This window comes from Sorex fumeus, unplaced genomic scaffold (genome assembly GCF_029834395.1).
Source record: "Sorex fumeus unplaced genomic scaffold, SorFum_2.1 ptg000043l, whole genome shotgun sequence".
NCBI classification, from domain to species: domain Eukaryota; kingdom Metazoa; phylum Chordata; class Mammalia; order Eulipotyphla; family Soricidae; genus Sorex; species Sorex fumeus.
Window position 1 is genome coordinate 26777168 of NW_026606100.1, and position 19889 is coordinate 26797056.

A 19889-nucleotide genomic window follows, 5' to 3' on the forward strand; every position below is an offset into this window, starting at 1 on the left:
CAGCCCTGATTTGCTTCCCCCAGATGAGTGAGTCGCTCGGCTGCCAGGTAGCAGGGATGAATCCCAACTGGTCCCAGACAGCAGATGAGTCAGATGGGAGTCCCGCATGAGAGGAGGTGTACACTGATAGGTGTGCGTGCATTTGTTCCAGGGAGATGGGGGGGAGGGGTTCTTTTTCTTTTTTTTTTTAATGTTTTATTTTTTAATGAATCACTGTGAGGTACAGTTACAGACTTACAAACTTTTGTGCTTTTGTTTCAATCATAGTCTGGAGTGATAGCATAGCAAGTAGGGCGTTTGCCTTCCATGAAACCAACATGACTGACCCGAGTTCAATACCTCCGCCCCTCTTAGAGAGCCCGGCAAGCTACTGAGAGTATCTCTCCTGCACGGCAAAACCTAGCAAGCTACCCGTGACATATTGAATATGCCAAACACAGTAACAAGTCTCAAAATGGAGACATTACTGGGCCTGCTTGAGCAAATCGATTAACAATGGGAGGACAGTGACAGTGACAGTTTCAATCATACAATGATGGAGTACCCATCCCTCCACCAGTGCCCATTCTCCACCACCACTAATCCCAGTATCCCTCCCCCGTGCCCCCCATCCTGCCCTGCCTCTGTGGCAGGGCATTCCCTTTTGTTCTCTCTCTCTCTCTCTCTCTCTCTCTCTCTCTCTCTCTCTCTCTCTCTCTGTCTCTCTCTCTCCTTTAGGGTGTTGTGGTCTGCAATGCAAGTATTGAACGGCCATCATGTTCGGTCTATAGTCTACTTTCGGTACACATCTCCCATCCCAAGCAGGCCCTCCAAACACAGACGTGTGTGTGGTGGGGGAGCGGAGGGGCATTTTCTTTCACATTTTTACTATTTTTTTTATCAAGCAACTCTGATTTACAATGTCACTGAGAGTTGAAATACAACATTTCAACACCAATTCCACCACCAAGGGTCCACTTCCCTCCACCAGTGTTCCCATATTCTCCTCCCCACTCCAGCCCCCACCTCATCCCCACCTGGCAACCTGACAGGCACATGACAAAGTCTCCATGGTGGCAGCTTCGAGTTCATGTTTTCAGTTGTCTTGTTGAGTCTGTGTTTTGGGTAGACGGCTGTGCCCCTCCCTCATATCACTGGTATAACTGAAACCCTGTTTTCCTTCACATTTCATGGACTCTGAGATGCGGGGGGGCGGGGCAGGGGGAGAGAAAAGTCAGGCTGCCAACCAGCCATCAGATTCTCACCGCTCATGCCCGCCGCCCACTTGAGAATCCGGCCACCACAGAAGCACCAGCTGACAAGTCAGCCAACGCCCAGACCATAGCTAATTCCTCCCGATATTCCCCACGCCTGACTAATGACAGCAGGCGGCTGGCAGGGAACGGGTTGGTGTAGTGAAGGAATTCATCCGTCCATCCAGAGTGGGAAACCAGGCCCAGAGTCCCCACAGCCACGCCAGAAAAGTGGCATTCGAGGGAAGGAGGGTGAAGGGCCCGCTCCGTCAGGAATGCAACTCAGGAGCACAGAGCAACAGCAGCAGCGTGGAGCAGGAACAACGGCGTGAAAGGTTCCCGCCACTGCGGCCAGTCGCCGGCCCAGCTCCCGGGGTTCCCATCATGGGGGGACATGAATGATGCTGCCCACCAGGTGTTCCCCCTCCCTTCTTCCCTAAATGGTTCCCAAAGATGATGAAGAACCGAGCTGGTCACGCTCGACATTAATCAAGACGTGTGTTTTTGATGTCCCCCCCCCCCCCCCCCCGCAGCAAAGAGTCTTCAGTTAATCACGAGTGATCTGACAGTCGGAAGCTGGCTCCGCCGACAAGCCGCCCCGGGATGCCCCCTGGTTTTTCTTTCGGGAACCACGGAAGCCATAGAAATCTAAAGCCAAACTGCTGAAGGCCTTCCTCCAAAAGCCGCCGGGTCATAAATAAACACGGTTCCCTTTGAGAGCCGACTTGTCTAATGGCTTCCAGAACAGGCGGCCGGAGTTCCGGGCACCCGTGAATAGGAGGACCCTGGTGTCCTCCTCCCCGAAGCAGCAGTGGCCCGGGGTCAGTCTCCTGAGCACACTTGGCTCCTGCAGGCTGGGGACTCCCAGTGGGGGCGGGGGGGGGGGCGCAGCCTCCTGGATGGGCACCCTAGGCTGACACTGACCACAGGCTCCCTTCAGGGGCCGACCAGGACAGCCCTGGCCACCCAACACCCCCACCCCCCACCGGCGCTCCTCCCAGGCCGTTGGCCAGGCTCTCCTCTTCCTCACAGTCCCGTGGCATGAGGAATCCCCAGGGCAGCTCCTCCCCTTGCAGCCCCACCCTGGGCTCGGCCCTGGGAGAGAGGGGCCATCCCTAGCACTGAGAGTAGCCCCTGTCCTGCTGCCAAGGGGGATGTCACGCCACCAGGATTTATGTGCCAGCTTTCCTTGTACCCGCTTTTCCCAGGTTGCCTCCCCACCCATTACTACCCCATTAGTTGCCATGTGCTTCCCTTGGCTGTCACCAGCCCACACTGCCTCTTTGTCAGCGGGCGGCTCCGCCCGGCCAGGGCTGTGCTTCTACCCGGCATTGTGCGCAGTTTCCTCCCGAGGCCTGGCCCCCTCCCCCACCTCCTCGGGGGCCCCCATGCCAGCCTTTGGTGAAACCAGGGCCACAGCAGGGCCTTCTCCGCTCTGTTTGCACAGCACGAGTGCGCCCCGAGTTGCCTGGCTCCCCTCACCCTCCACGCACACACTTCCCCTCCTCATTGGTATTCCGACGATCCCTTCTTCCTCTGACCCTTCCCTGCTTGCCTCCCAGATTTGCCCACAGAAGGGCCTTTGTGGAAGGCGCGAGAGGGGTGCAAACACCAGGGCTCCAAAGAACAACGCTGGGACTTCAAAGGAGAATCCAAGTCATTGATCAGCTGGGGCGATGGGGCTGGGAGACTTGGGGGGCGGTGGGAAGCAGATCCTGCACCCCCAAGACACAGCTTTTTCCCTAGGACTAACCTTCTCTGCCTTTGCGTTGTTTTAATTTTAACCACCCCCCGATACCATTTCCAGAAGGTACTCGTTGATTTGTATTGTTCCAATTCTGAAACGTGGGCCAGAATCTGGGCTCTGTTACCGTTGTTACCGTTCCGCTGGAAGCTCTAAGCTGGAAATGGTGGTTTCCAGCATGGAGGCACCCTCCATCTGTCAGTTTCCTGTGTCTACGAGCGCGGGAGCCCCTTCTGCAAAGCCCATCGGGATGGGGGCTCCCCCTCTACTCACCCCTTAGCCAGCCAGGAAGCCGAGAGCCCCTCCCAGAGCATCTGGCTGCCTCCTGCTGCCTCTCACAGTCCTGCAACACTCTGACATCCGTCCCGGGAACAGGACCACACCAGACCTCAGCAACCCTGGGCAGTCCACCTCTCAGGGAGCTTCCAACCAGCCAGAATGCCATCGTCTTGCCGCTCCGGGAACACACGGACTCCCCTATCCTTGTGACAGCCCTTTACCTCCGCTTCAGAGTTTCTGTTTTATTTCATCACGGCCAACAGCTCAAGCCCCTAGAACAGTCTCCTCTGAAACTAGTTTCTACATGTCCCCCAGTGTTCGCTGCCCACCTTGAACAGCTTGTTTAGAGTTCTCCCGACAGCCACACACACTGCAACCCAGATCTGGGTCCTGAACACTGCTCCCTGGATGTGCTCCCCTCAGCCCAGACTTAAGCAGGCCCACCCGCTCCCTGCAGAGGAGACCTGACCTCTGGTAGTTTGACTGAAGTCTCTGTTCACTCCTTCAGCCACCAGCCTGCACATGACTCATTCCTTCTCCGTTGGATCACAGCCCCCTTTCATGGAACAAGGACTGCCACACCAGGAGGCTCTTTTCCATGTTTTGAGGGTCACCGTCTCATCTGCCAGTTTCTCACTCACGTCATGAGTTCCAGAGCAGTTCAGGAAGGCCTTTTTCAATCTTCCTCTGTGATCTTCCATGGAAGTTGTGGAAGTTCCATTCCTTTGCAGTTGTGGCCACTGCAAATCTGCTGAGCATCCTTTCTGTAGAGCATCCTTTCTGTACAGTCACCCAAACCATTTATAAAAGTGGTACCCAGTGGGTAAAGCTCTTGCCTTGAATGTGGTTGACCTGTGTTTGATTGCTGAAACCGCATATGGTGCCCTACCAGGAGTCAGCCCTGAGCACAGAGCCAGCATTAAGCTCTGAGTTAAACTCTGCTGGAGTTTTCCTGACCCATTAAAAAAAAAAGGAAGAGAGAAAGAAAATGAAGAAAAGAATGGATGAAAATGGCCACATTGATGGCACAACCACCACAAATAACACCATGGTAGTGCCTCAGAGTGTGAAAAGAATTTCCATATGCTGCAGAAATCTCTCTTCTAGGGATATATCCAAAACAATCAAAAGCAGGGTCTTGAGATATGTATATATCCATGTTCAGAGCAGCACCATCCACAATAGTCAGGAAATACACAGTGTCCCTCGTGAATGAAGGGACACACAGAGTGAGAACTATGTAGAGATGGAATCCACTCAGCCTTAAGAAGGCAGGAAATCCTGATTCATGCTACAACAGGTGTGTACTGTGTTCAGTGATATAAGCCAGGCACAAAAAGACAAATGTTGTAGATACTGCCTCTTAGGTACCTGGAATATCCAAATTTGTAGGAACCGGAAATAGATGGTGGGGGGGGGGGTGTTGAGGGGAGATGTGGGGAAGAGGGATAAGAGTATTTAATAAGTTCAGAGTTTCACATCTGTAAGATGAAAACATTCTGAAAATATGTTGCACAACTAAGTAAATATACTTAGACCAATGATTGCATTAAAAAAAATAGTCAAATCTGGGGTGGCGAGATAGTACAGCAAGTAGGGCACTTTCCTTACAGACAACCAACCCAGGTTCGGTCCCTGGCATTCCATGTGGTCCCCCAAGCCCACCAGGAGTGATCCCGGAGTACAGAGCTAGGAGTAAGCCCTGAGCAGCGCCAGATATGGACCCAAAACAAACCAACAGGTCAAATGATCAATGCTATGCATATTTAATCATGGTCTTGGGGGATGGGAGTCTCCCAAGCATTGCCCAGGGAGTTTGGGGACAACCGACAAGTGGAAGAACGGACTAAAACTGGGATACATAAGTTGGAACTTGATCTTAAAGAAGAGAACCAAAGCACGGGTGACAGTGAAGAAACTTTTAGAATATCAATCCCAACGCTCATAAGCATGGGACAGATCCACAAATGCCCCTGTGGATTTCTGGTGCTAAGAAAATCCAAGTCTCCAAGTCATTAAATCACGTGTCTGCTCTAGGAAGGACTTTTGATGCCAAGAGGCACCATCTTAAAATTAAGATTAGATTAAGCGGGGATTGATACAAGTCAAGAATTAATGAGGCCAGCCCCGTATCCAGGAATTTCTATCTGTTCATCTTCCGCTATTTTAGATCACAAATTTAAACGTAATGAGTTATAATTGGTGTTAATAGAATGCTAAGTCAATCTAATAAAGAGCTCTCCGGGCTGGCAAATTCCTGGGGAATACAAAGAAAGGGGCCGCAGAAATTCTCCTCCCGTTTGGATGAAGTCACGCTCCCATTCTCAGTCTATAACCAGAGAAAGAGACTGTAGGAGTAAGACATCAGGCCCCATTGCCTGCCAAATCCAGAGTGAGCAGACAAGGCTGGAGGCTCGGGGAGATCGCAGGAGCTCCCCACCCCCACCCAGAAGGGAGGGACAAGGGCAGGACCTCAGAGGAGGAGGGAGCCAGGCGGAGCCCCAGGGCCCTCACTCCGAGCCCAGGCTGAAACCTTCATCAAAGCCTGATCAGAAGATATAGGCGGAAGATGGAGACACGGTACAGGGGACAGGGTGCTTGCTGGGCACGAGTGGACTCTCTCCCAACTCCCCACTCCTCCCTCCGGCCCTCTCTCGGCCCTGGATCCGCCAGGTTGCCGGCACTGGTGCAGCCAAGGCAGAGCCAAGGCTGTGCTTTAGACAGCTGTGCTGGGCCAGCGGCCTCACACTGGGGTCAGTGGCAGGCTGACCGCCCCCTTCTCACGGGGCTCTGGGCCGCCCAGTGGGAATCTTGCCTTTCTCACTTGATTTTGACGGCAGCGAGAGACTTAATGATCAGAAAGCACTTTGAGAATGTAAAGTGCTCCCTAATTGTTCCCTGCTCTTGTGGGTGGGGGTGGGGAATCCTTTGAGAACATGGCTCGCAGCAGAGCCCGGATAGGCAGATGCAAACGGGGAACTCAGACCTGGGAGTACAGTATCCAGCTAAGATTCCTTCTGGGTGCAGGAAAGCAAAGGCCGCTCGAATCTGCGCTTACAAAGGACACTCCCTCCAGTGACTGGGTGGTTTAGAGCAGTGTTTCTCAATCGGGGGACCCAGGATATTCCAAAGGGGCCACAGATGGAAACCATGTAAATGGGGAGCCATGGGAATGAGCTGGGGGCTGACCAATAAGACAGAGGGCCCACAGGAAGGAAATCAAGTGGGAAGGGGGCATGGCTGAGAAATGGTTGAGAAACTGTGGTGAGAAGGCCATGCAGGGAGCTCGGGACCAGGCATCTGGGTTCAAGCCTCAACTCTGACTTTCAGTGGCTGAAATCTCAGCATGTTTCCCTGACACCAGACCCACAGATCTAGGGATTCCCTGTCCAGCTCCCCTACACACACACACACACACACACACACACACACACACACACACATATGCACACACACCCAAAAGCACTTTAAAGATTTTCACAGTTAGATCAGCCTGGGCGGGCGAGCGGCACCCAATATCCCCATGTCCCTGGCAGGATTTCTGATTGACACTCAGGAGCCTCTACAGGGAAGCTGGTTCCTCCGGCCCTGGTCACCCGGAGACAGAGCGGGGGGAGTTCCTCCTGGGGAAGGGAAGTGGAGGGAGTTGGGGGCGGCTGCCCCTTCTTCCCGTGCACAGGTCGTGGCTGGTTCCCTGCCACAGCTCCGCTGGCGGGAACAAATGTGCAGGAGCCCGAGGTCACCTTCCTGCTTCGGGTAATTTCCCGGCCAGGCAAGACAGATCCGTTGCTAACAGCTCTCCCTTTCAGCAGCGCCTGCCCTCCTGCCTTGGCGGGGCTGGGCGCACGGGGAAAGCGGCTTTGTTCTGCTGGCCAGTGCTGACAGTTTAATTAAACCCAGCCTGGACGTGTTGCCGGGGGCAGGCGGTCTTCAGCGGCGCGCCAGCCCCCATCCCCTGCGCGCCTCTCAGGCCACCAGGGCCCTGTAAACGATTTACCCTCTGCCTTACGTGGGGACAAAAATAAGATCGAATCACGCCCCGGGCCCCCCATCCTCACCCACCCTCACTCTGCCAGGCCCAGCAGAGACAAGAACGGTCAATCATGCCAAGACACATATTGCTCTCGAGGATAAAGAGAGCCCCAGAACTGGGGGCTGGGTTTCCAGAAGCGCCTTCTGGGTGTGGAAGGGAAGGCAGGCAGCAAGAAGGGGAGGTGGCGAGGCAGGGGAGGACCCTCCCCCATCCAAGGTGAGGGGGGCAGAGGCACAGCCTGAGTGGAGCTGTGACAGGCTGAAGACAGTCGGTGGGCTTTGAGAGGACAGCCAGTTCTCATCTGGTCCCTCCGCAGCCCCTGCGGCTACTGTCAATGATAGGGTGGACGCCCAGGGCAGGTCCGGTGACCCTGGGGAAAAGCATCCCGGGACAGGTGGATCTGTGTGCCCCACCCCCTCCTCGCTCCAGTCTGCTGGCGGTCAGAAATGCAGACAGTGCTCAGAGAGTATGCGGCACCTCCAGCCAAGGCCATGGCATGACCCTGCAGTCCCTCCGAGGGCTCCGACCCAGAACAGTGTCTGCCTAGAAGAGAGACTCGGCAAGTGCCGACGGCCAGGTGTGGGGTGAATGGAAGAGGAGGTGGACACGGCGGGGAGAGGGCTTACACACAGGCGGGGAGATGCAGACGGACACCCCTTTCCTAGGGAGTTCATAGGTGGGTTGGTACATGGGGTGATGGGAGGTCAGAGGGCAGAGGGATGTGAGGGTGGGGGTCAGTGGGTAGATGAGGTAGGTGAAGGGTAAAGGGGGGACCAAAGAGGAGGAGATACAGGATGAAGAAGGGGTGGGTGGCTGGATGGGGGGTTGGTAAAGGGATGCTAGATGGCTGGTGGGTGACCAAGTGGATGGGGATGGAGGAGAGGTAGGAGGATGGGTAGGCGGGTGCAGGATGTGGACAGGAGTGCACGGAGGAGACTCAACATCAGGCAGACCAGGCTTCATTTCAGCCCCACTCCTTAGTCACATGCCAAACCATCATGCTTAAATTTCTTCGCCTTGAAATAAGGGAAATGCTGACCTCCGAAGACAAACTGGATCACGTCTGTAGAGCATGCAGCCTGAGCCTGGCACCAGGCACCCCTCGTCCACACCCTGGCCCTAAGGATGGGGCTGTGTGAGCTCTCACTTAGGTCCTGGGAGATGGACTTGAGTAAAGTCAGTGGGGGGAGGGAGGCTGGGGGGGGGGGCACTTCCTCTGGAGAGAGCTGGAGGGAGGGTGCTGAGCAGGACTCCAGGCCGCCTCCCTCTGGGAGCCTCTTAGTGATCACACAGACCAGGCACTGAGTAACACATCCAGAGGCACTGGGAAACATTTCCTCCATGATCTGTGCTTGCTCAGAAGGACAAAAGGCAGGTCTCTCCAGCGGCTGGGCCTGTGCGATGACTATCCTGAGCCAAACCCAGCCCCAGTCCCCCAGGAGACTTTCTGCCTGCCTCTCCCCAGGGGACAGCAGGGGAGCCTTAACCTCTCAGGGAGGGGAAATCCCTGTTGTGGTAGGTCCTTCGAGGGAGGGGCTGATTCTGAGTAGGAGAGGAGAGGGCGGGGGACAGCACTGACAGTTGGGTCAATCTGAAGACTGGGGCACCACCTGAGGAGCAAACCCCTGAGGACCCACCCAACATTTCCGGAGCACCTACTTCGTGCTACCAGGCTTACCGCCACATCAACAGCCCACTCCACCTCTCTGTAATCCCCACCACAGCTCGGAGAGGCTGTGCTGTTACCTTTATCTGACAGACGCAAGCAGAAATCAAGGAACTGCCCCAACATCAGGCACCCCACACCCACTTCAACTCAGATTCCAGAGGCTTCTTATTGCTCATGAAACCTGGGAGGTTTCCTTCCATCAAAGACAATCCATTCTTTGGGATCAGGAAGGTGCCTCAATGGAACAGTACCTGCCTTTCATATTTGAGGCCATGGGTTCACTCCCTGGCACCAAAATAATAATAATAACAATACACACTTCTTTTTTTTTTGAGGGGGGGAGTGGCCATACCCAGGATGCTCAGGGGTTACTCCTGGTTCTGCTCTCAGGAATTACTCCTGGGAGTGCTCAATGGACAACTGATGATGGGGATTTAACTCTGATCAGCCATGTGCAAGGCAAGCACCCTACCCGTGTACTATATCTCCAGCCCCTAACAATACACACATATTAAGGAGCTACAGGGAAAGAGAAAACAAGCTGAGACAGACCTATTGGCATTTGCGAGAGGTTTCTGTGTATCAGCTAGTGATCTATTTAATGATCACATTGTCAGTTCAATGTTTGGTTCACAAACATTGACCTGTATTACTTCACATTGTTCATAAAGACCATTTTTGACATAAATATTCCATAGAGTAGACATACCACCACTCACATCACTACTCCACATGTGAGGCATGCTGTTATTTCTATATCCTTTTCAACAGTCCAATAATGATTTAAGGGACATGTTTGCACTTCTGGTTTATTATTTCCCTAAGGCAGAGTACTAAATATGAGCTTTCTAAGCTCAGGCATGAGCGCATTTTCAGACTCATATCCCATCACAGCCCCAGTGTCTAATACCAACACAAACGCCAGTGTGGATCTGCCCTGCAAGGAGATTCTTACCCCAGAAATCTGCACAAGAGCCTAAGGCCACCCAGAGCTTCAGAGCCCCAAGGTCATCAGAATCAGGAAGGAAGTCAAAACCACGGGGTAACAGAAACCCCAGGGTGCCCAGAAATCTGGAGTCCTGGGGGTGCAGGGAGGAACAGGGCAAACAAGTGAGAATTCAGAGAGAAAGAGAAACAGCCTTCCCACCTGGACACCAGCAGGGCCTTTCTGCCTCTCCTGGAGAGCCTGGGAGTTGCTGGTTGTGCACTTACAATCCCCTTAAACTACCACCCACTAGAACCGACAGTGCCCAGAGGTCCTTGGCCAAGCCAGCTGGGAGGCTGATGGTGGCAGATGTTTGGGGGGTTGCCAGGGCTCAAGTCAATGAGCAAAATATGGGGGTGGAAGTGAGCAAAGGATATGGGCGAGTAATTCATTCGGCGGGGCCGGGGGGATAAATATTGTACTCAGCACTCCCAGCAATGCTTGGGAGACCATGCAGAATCAGGTGTCAAACCCGGGGCCAGTGCATGATCCAGGGTTTTGAGCCATCCTCCCAGTTCCTCACTAATAAAGGAGGTAGGGGCACTCAGGAGGCCCTGGAGCCTGCCCTGGCAATTCCTGGCTAAGCAGTCAGGGGGTTCAGTGTTCAGGCCCCACATGCCAGGATTTCCCTCCAGGGTCACACCCAGCAGTGTTCAGGGGACCATCTGATGCAGCATGGGCTGCATGCAAGGCATGTGTATTATCCTGCAGCCCTTGGCAAGTACCCCTTGAAGCATATCTCCAAGATCCTTCCCCATAATCATCCCTAAGTGAAGAGCTCAGTGAACCCAGCCCCCGGGTCCGTGAAAGGGCTTGCTGGCTCCTTTCTCCCACAAGGGGCCCTTTCGAGAGTGTCTGGGCTGGCATCAGCTTGCCAGGGCTCCGCTCATGAAGTCAAGTCCAGATTGACCTAAGCAGGGAAACGTGGCAGGGGAGCCACATTTGCACACCTGTGCTTAAGGTGAGCTTGAGAAATGTCCAGGGTGGAGGACGTGGTTAAAGAAAAGTCTCCCTCTGGGGTCCTTCCGCAGGAAGTCCCTCTGCAGACTACCATCCATGCCCTATGCATCCAAAATCCAGACTGTGGGGTGAAGATGTCAAAGTTTCTGGAGGTTCCCCACCACCACCACCACCATCCAGCAGCAAAGTGCTCATAGCAAGCCTCAGGCAGACTCCAGTCTCTTCAGGATTTTGCCACCTCTTGGATGGGATTCCTTGGGCCCACCTACACTGGGGAATAGGGTGAGATTAAGGAAAGGTTGGTAAAGGAAAGGTATTAGTTTTCAGTGAGAAGATGAATTCCTGATTCTATAAGGAGAGACGGCAAGGATGAGGCTGTGGGTCTCCAGTGCCACCTGGTCTTAAGCGTATCACCAATGAACTCCTGGATGCCCTCAAACACCACCAGGCTGGCCCTGGTGGTCGCTGGCACCCCAGGAACCATGAAGCGCCAAATCCCAGGTCATCACACTGACCCTTCAGCCCAAATAGCAGAGTATCCCCAGGAGTGGCCCTGCCCCCCCAACACAATTATTCCAAATAAGGCAAAACTAGGAAAGCTTTTAATTATTAGAAGGAAAAGTTGGGGGATTAAAGCTAAGAGAATGTGTCTAACATTAAAAGAATTGATTTTTCATGCAGATGGTGAACTCCCCGTCACTAGAGATAACCAAGCAAATGCTGAAGGACCCAACACTGAGCAAGAGAGATTCTTTAGACACTCTCCAAGGTTCTGCTCAGCCCAGACCTCACAAAATAAAACGAGCAGCAGAATCTTACAGACAGGTGAGGAGGTCGAGAACAGCACACATCTCACTCCACTTCAGGTATGAAAGAAGCACATTTACAGCAAGGGAAAGTCTGACTCTCCACCATGGTTAGTGGGAAATTAAATAAGCTCAAGAAGGGCTCTGTTGAAAGCACGAAAACCACCCCTGGCAGGTGACCAGAAGCAGGAGGAGACACTGAGAGAGTTCGCTTGTAAAGTCGGTTGACACGAGTGTCCCTCCTTGCACCTCATCATCAGGGGCCAGAGAAACAGCACACTATCAAGTGCAGACCACAGATGGTCCATGACCAAGATGCCCCACGAACTTCCTACACAACAGGCCTGCCCTGGACACCCCCAGAGATTCCAGCAGCCTGCGGGGCGCTGTCCTGAAATAGACCAGCCCCCATGACTAGGTCCCATGCCCCCACCTGGACGAACCCCTCAGAGAGCAGCCTGGCCCCAGAGCCTCACTCACAATCTCGACAGAGCCTGGTTATGCTGGAACAGCAGCTCCGGTAGCACCTGCAGCTGGTTCCGGTTCAGCCGTCTGAAAATGAGCAGAGCAGAAGGTTAGCGATGTCCTCCTACTGATGCAGGAAACATGAGACGTTTCTGAAGGCACTGGGTCATGAGAGCCCAGGCTCACCCCCTTCTCGGCACACCAGGCTCAGTTTCTGCATCTGGAGACTGAGATTTCCCATCCTCCAACACTTGAGAAGTAAAGAGAAGAATGACTGGACTGGGGGGTGTGGTTCAAGGGTAGAGCACTTGCCTTGCATGCAGAAGTTCTTGGATTCAGGACGGGGCCCTGAGCACCACTGGGAATGACCCCCAAGCACTATGCAAGGACTAGCCTCTGAGCACTGACAAGTGTGACTTCATCCCACCCCCAAAGAGAACCAAATAATCTGTTCAAGCCCACCCCCAGAATTTGACTAGGCTTGAGCTATGGATAAAACTTTTCTACGTTTAGCTCAGATAGAGAAGGGAGCACCAAATAAAGGGTGTTGGGGGGATCCTCCCAGGATGGGAGAAGCATGCTGAAAGTAAACTATAGACCAAACATGATTATCACTCATTGCCTCTTTTGCAAATCACAACACCCAAAAGGAGAGAGAGAACAAAAGGGAATGCCCTGCCACAGAGGCAGGGTGGGATAGGAGGGATGGGGGTGGGAGGGATACTGGGACCCGTGGTGGTGGAAAATGGGCACTGGTGGAGGGATGGGTATTTGATCATTATATAATTGAAATCCAAGCACAAAAATTTGTGAGTCTACAACTATGCCTCATGGTGTTTCACTAATAAAAATGTTTTAAAAAAAACTTTTCCACGTTTTTCTCCCAGACCCATTGCCATCTCCCATTTGCAAGACTTTTTGAAAGGTGCTGACTCGGAAACAACCCAAGTGGCCAAGAACAGAAGACTGGTTAAAGAAACTTTGGTACATCTACACAATGAAATACTATGCAGCTGTTAGGAGAGATGAAGTCATGAAATTTGCTTATAAGTGGATGGACATGGAGAGCACCATGCTATGTGAAATGAGTCAGAAAGAGAGGGACAGATATAGAAGGATTGCACTCATTTGTGGAGTATAAAATAACATAACACGAGACCAACACCCAAGGACAATAGATATAAGGGTCAGGAAGACTGCTCCATAGTTGGAAGCCTGCCTCACGAGTGGGTGGGGAGAAGGCAGCCGGAATAGAGAAGGGATCACTAAGAAAATAATAGTTGGAGGAAACGGTTGGGATGGGAGATGTGTACCGAGAGTAGAAAAAGGACCAAACATGAGAACCTCTCTGTATCTGCACTGCAAACCATAATGCCCAAAAGTAGAGAGAGAGAGTATGGGGAATATTGTCTGCCATGGAGGCAGGGGGAGGGTGGGAAGGGGGGGGTATACTGGGGAGATTGGTGATGGGGAATGTGCACTGATGGAGGGATGGGTGTTTGATCGTTGTGTGATTGTAACTCAAACATGAAAGCTTGTGACCATATCTCACAGTGAATCAATGAAATTTTTTAAAAAATTTTTTTCTAAATGAAAGATGTTGACTCGAAGCTGTGAACAAAGGGTCTGTCTGACGCACCTGGTATGTGAGCTGGGCAGCACGGCCAACTGCTGGCTTCCCGTCACTTGCCTCCACATCGGGACTTGTTAGGGATTTAATTTTTGTTGTTGTTGTTTGGTGTTAGGTTCTTTAAAAAAATTAAACTAGCCTTGGTGGATTTTTTTTTTCATCGTTTATGAAAATGCATGCTCACTTTAAAGCTTCAAAGGTTAGAAGGACAAAGTGTTTGACCGCCAATTAATGCGCGGTAAAGTGCATTTTTCTCACTTAATAGTTTGTGGAAGTCTTTTCATACCAAACAATAGAGAACAGCCCCTTTCTTCCTGGTGAATGAACAGTACAGCCACCGTCTCCGGCTGATGGACAGCTCTCGGGTTATAGACACAGTCAGGTGGACGGAGGTTCTAGAACACAGTTTGACAAGAAGACGGATGCCAGACAGACGACCTGGGCCTGGCAGCTGTGAGTAGACCAAGCTCAGGCGCTGACCCTGGGCTGAGGGTGTGAGGGGGGGGAGGAGAGGGTGTTTCCAGTGACATCAGGTAGGACCAGCAGGAGCCTCAACAGGGCACTGTGGAGGGCAACAACCTTAGTCTCTCCCCCAGACTGTGCCCAGAGCCCACATGTCAGCCAAGGGGGTTCTAGAGTGACAGTGAGTGTGACAGTGACCATGATAGCCATGGGAGAGAGACAGTGACTGTCACCGTGACCAGGGTAGTGACCATAACCATAACAGTCAGCCACAGTGATGGTGACAGTCATGATGACAGTGACAGCAACCATCAAAGTGACAGACACAGGGACAGTGACACTGATAATCACAATGACAGTGATGATGATGACAGTGATTTTTGTGGATGTCAAGGTTTGCGAACTGCTGGCATAAAATGCAGCCCCGGCTCTCAGCTCTATGGCACAGCTGGGGTTAAAGGCAAGGGTCCCCTTTAACATTATTTTGTGTTTGTTTTGTTTGGGGACCACACCCGGCTGTGCTCAGGGCTGATTCCTGGCTCTGCTCTCAGGGATCACTTCTGGCAGTGCTCAGGGACTATGTGGGGTACCGGGGATCGAACCTGGGCCAGCTGCGTGCAAGACAAATGCCCCATCTGCTTTGGCCCCCTAACATTCTCTGGTCTTAAACCAATAACTAACCTGTTGCTATGTTTTAAGGGGTCACCCTTCATTGGGAATATGAGAAAGGGACCAGTTTCCAGCCTGGGCCTTTCTCACAACTTTTCAGATTATCGGAGCCACAACTTTAACCTGCTGACGAGTTCCCCCAAAGCACTGACTTCGAGGGACACACACGGCTGCCTCACAAGGTGGGCCGGGAAGGGGGCCGCAGATGACCCCCACCCATACACTCCTCAAGCCTCAGGAGTAGGTACAGATGGCTCCAAGTTCCTTAATTTTATCCTATAAATTGATCCTGCATTTCCGCTGCCTAGTAATCATCGGGTGGGCTGGGTTTTGCTTGCCCCCAGGTCTTTCACACTGCGCCAGTTTAGACAATGCTGAAAAAAGCACGTAAGAGGAAAAGGGATTTAATAGATGATTTCAAGTTTGGGAACTCCAAGGGCACCCAAGCAGGAAGCCAGCAGCTTGAGGGGGGAGATGCAGGTCGCTAAGGGCGCTAACAATGTTTCTTACTTATCAGCCCCGCTGCCCTGGGCCTGGCACCAGGATGAGTGTTAGGGAGGCATCACCCTCCCTGGGGCTCTAAGGGAGGGCAGGGCTGGGAACACGCGTGGGCTTTGTGGGTTTCACTCCCTGCAGTAGGACAACTCTGAGGGACTTGGCCCAGCACCTTGGGCAACAACCTGTCCTTGCAAGGCCCCTTGGGGGAGTGTTTACCATCACCACCTCACCTGGGCTGGGCTCCCCATAATTGAGGGAACAGGGATGCCCAGAGGTGAGTGACTCACCTGCTGCACTAAGCCAAGCCGTAGAGACTGGGGGTGGCGCCTGTTTCCCAACCTCTCTCCTGGCTCCAACACCTACCCCATGAAGCCTGCCAGGAACTCAGCACGGTACCCTTGCTCCACAGCAGACCTGCCGGCGCCCCCCCCCCCCCGCCCCACAGGACCCCACGCTGCTGCCTCTGCACGCCCCCTTGCAACCGCTGGCAAAAACCACTCATGTCTCTTCCCGAGCTTATTTGTGCCAGAGATGCTTGCCATTATATAATTTCATGAACTGTTACATAAAGGGCCGAATACCGGTGTAAACAGAGTAAGTGTCGCTATGAAAGCTAAGCCTCGGACAGCCGATAAAAGGAAAGTTGCTAATGAAAGGTCCATGGAGCAGAAGACTGGGGAGTCAGGGAGCAATCAAAGAAGCCCAGAATTCTACCTCCAAATCTCTCTCACGGAGCTTTAAAGAAATCTCACTCCGCCTTAAAGAAAGCAACACCCCAACTCATAAACTCATCTGTGTGTGGTTTGGGTTAGGAACTCTACAACTCCAACCCAAATCTCCTGCTAAAAAAAGAGAGGGAGTCAGGCCAGAGACATAGTGGGGGGAGTGGGGGTCGATTAAGCACTTGCCTTACCTTACATGCAGTCGACTCTGGCTCTGATATCCCCTGTACTGCATATCAGCCCCGAGCACCACCAGGAGTGACCCCTGAGCACAGAGTCAGGAGTAAGCCCTGCGCACGAGCAGGTGTGTCCCTATGCTCACCCCACCAAAGGGGCAAGCATTGAGGGGGGCTTTACCAGAAGCACACGTGTACGCTAAACTTAATACATAAGCACACATGTACGCTAAACTTAATACATTTAGAGTACATAGGGTTTGGGGGAGTTATTTATTGGAGGTGGGGCGGGGGAGGGCCAGTTTGGGTCACATCTGGTGATGCTCAGAGGTTATTTCTGGCTCTGGGCTCAGGATCACTCCTGAAAATGCTCAGGGGACCATCAGCTGGGGTCTGAACCATGCAAGAAAAGCATCTTCACCCCATATTATGTCTGTAGCCCTAAAGGGTATTTAACTATTCCCCCACTTCATCCAATTTTCTTCTTGTTCTTTTTTTTTCCCCTTCCTGCAGTGCCTGGAATCAAACCCAGGGCTTCACATGTGCAAAACAAGTGCTGGGTCCCTAAACCACACTCCAGCCCTTCTTTCTCTTCCATCCTCGTCCTTCCCTTTCCTTTGCTCTTGTGAGAGCGGGGTGGGGAGGGAGTCATACTTGGCGGCAGCAGTGCTCACACCTCTGGTTGCAGGGCTCACACGCCTGCTGGTGGTGTTCCCCAAAGGGGCTGGAACTGCACTCAGTGTATGTGTGTGTGTGTGTGTGTGTGTGTGTGTGTGTGTGTGTGTGTGTGGTTGCAGGGCTCCAACTAGAAACAGGTGTTCTACCACTAAGCCACACTCAGAGGGACTCCCACTTTATTTTAGGATTAACCGGTTCAAGTGGGTCTCTGAGAAGTGAGACAGGATGGTTGGACTGTCAGCGGGAGCCCCCAAGGAGTCTCCAAGAATAACAGCCCCCACCCCTCCACCACCACCCCCATTCCCCCCCCCCCGCCCCGCCCCATGAAGTTGCTCTGACCCAGCCGGGAAGGAAGAAACCGGAATAAACAGTGGGCCAGAGTCCACAGAGGGAGTCCTGACTCAGGAAGGGGGCCAGCCCTGCCAAGCCTTGGGAGGCAGCAGCAGGCATGCCGGGGGCCACCCTGGTCATGTCTAGACCCCCCCTTCCCCCCTCCTCCCACGGGGCATGGCACCAGCGCAGGAGCAGGAAGGGGCCAGGTCCAAATCAGCCCCTCAGGTCATGAATATGGATTTTTTGTTCTGAGGCTTTTAGAGAAAACAAACAAGGGACCGACCAAACATCTGTTCTAGCTGCCGCCCCGTGTTGCTGGGTGTTTAGGCGGGACACAAAAGAAAGTCTTGGTTTTGTTCCAGGAGCAGGAAGGCGAGGAGACAACCATCTTCCTTTCCCTTCATTTAATACCTTATTTTCTTGGAAGTCAAAGAGAAAAGTGAGGTATTAGGTCATCGTCATTAAGAGCTCAGGCTTTGGAGGCAAAATGATCCGGGTTCTAATCCCCTCTTCTGCTCTTAAGCACTTAATAACCACTTAATGGAGTGAGCGCCTTTGACTTCGGGGCGCCTCCATTTCTCATCTGTAAGCTATGCCACTGAGCCCAGAATTGTTTTAAGGATTAGATGATATATTGGGGGCAAAGAGATGATCATGGCGTTTAGCCCAAAGAATCAAGAGGGGCCACGATTAGCATTATAAATTCATGGTAAAAAAATTCATAAAATAAAAACATGAGGAGTAAAATTCAAGTAAACTGACAGTCAACCACTCAGTATAATGAATTACTCTTGTTGATTATTTTTCTCCACCTAGATATTAAGTGGCTTTAGTTATACAAATGAAACTTCCTGCCATTTCCACTTATTTTAATGAGCTGAGCACATTTTAAAACCTGAACTGTTGTTCAAAAATGGGCCAGGGAGGGGCCAGAGGGACAGTACAGCGGGTGACGTGTTCGCCTTCCACATGGTGGACTTAGGTTTGACCCTCGGCATCCCATATGGTCCCTCGAGACCACCGGGAGTAATTCCTGAATACAGAGCCAGGAATAACCCCTGAGCGTGGCCAGGTGTGGCCAGAAAACAAAACAAAACAAAACAAAATTGGGCCAGGGACCGAGTCCAGGAAAGAGCTTGCCTTGCAGAGTGCCAAGCCTGTTCGATCCCCAGCACTGCAGATGGTCCCCCCAGTATTGCCAGCAGCAACGTTTGAGCACTGAGCACCCCCAGATGTGGCCCCAAAAAACTAATCCTCAAAAAAAAACTTAGACTAAAAAGTAATTTTACTTGAACAAGTCCCAAACCCCAGTTACATTAAGCTTTAACGTATGAATGAAAAATTATTAAACATGAAAAAATATGATTTTTCTGAGTCTGCCCAGTGCTGCCCTAAGGTTGGAGCCCCCATAACCCTCCCAACCCATCTCTGTTCTCTATAACACCCGTGTACCCCCTTCCCCTTCCTCCCACCCATCCCGGTGTGCCTTCAGCCTCAGGCGATATGGTTTTGACTTGTGTGGATTTAATAAAAACTTGACCAGATTTATTTCAGCGTGATTTTGTACCTATGTCTCTACCAGAATGTCCACTTTCAATTCTTTGGGGTACCTAGTGTATAATGAAAACCCCGTTGTGTTAACTCCTAGCCATGACTCTGATTATTTTCTTAAGATCAGATTATTTTCTGGTTCAAAGGGCATGAACTTTAGGAATTTTGATCCAACGGTCAGTTCACCGAGCAGAGGCGCAGCACCATGGGGGCAGGGAGGGGTGACCACCCTGACTGTGAGCACTCACTCCCCTGGGGGCCACCTCCCCCAGTTGAATCTCATTTAGTATGTTTGTTTCCATGACTGCCACCCTGAATGTAGAGAACTGATCCACTTTGTCAGCTAGCCCGGGGTCCTGGCCAGAACCCGCAAACTACAGCTCCTCATGTGGACACCACACACCAAGGCTTCCTTTCAGGCCCCCCCCAAATCAGTGGATCGTGCTTACGTCGGGAAATCCTCCGGGATTTTTGTAGTCCTGGATTTACAGGGCAAAAGCAACAAGCCGGCTGTCTGCAGGGGTGGCTGGGGACCCTCTCTGGCTGTCCTCACAGCCCAAGTATGCTGCGACCCCAGAAGGATCACTGGGCTTGCAAGTCTTCAGCCCCTTGATGCCACCAGGCCTGGGTCCCCTCAACTCCCCATTCCCATCCCTTCCTTCCACAGATACTCACAGCCGCTCCAGTTCCTTCATGTCATCAAAAGCCCCCCTTTCCACCACGCCGATCTGGTTCTCCATCAGCTGCCTAGGGGAGCAGAGAGAAGCACCGTTCAGAGTGAGCTAGACAAACAGAGGGCAGTTGCCCAGGACTCAATCAGGCCGCGTCTCGACCGGAGAAAAGTCCCCTCCATGGGGCTCCTCGGCACGCCTGGCTCCCCTGACAGAGAAATGTGCTCGCAGCCCCCACAGACCCTCCTGAAGGCACATGCAGGCAGCTGGCCTGAGAGCCCCGAGCACCAGCTCCCTCCAGAGTAGCGGGGGAAGCCCGGCCGGGC

General features: G+C 52.5%; 1 protein-coding gene across 1 annotated transcript in view; it reads right to left on the reverse strand.

Annotated features, from left to right (window-relative positions):
- The window catches only part of SLIT1 (slit guidance ligand 1), a 159793-nt gene that overhangs the window by 112464 nt on the left and 27440 nt on the right, over nucleotides 1-19889 (reverse strand). The window contains exons 3-4 of the mRNA XM_056120767.1: nucleotides 19568-19639; nucleotides 12189-12260 (exon numbers count right to left, since the gene is read on the reverse strand). Of these exons, the coding sequence (XP_055976742.1) occupies nucleotides 12189-12260; nucleotides 19568-19639 (144 nt within the window). The remainder of the gene's footprint in view (nucleotides 1-12188; nucleotides 12261-19567; nucleotides 19640-19889) is intronic.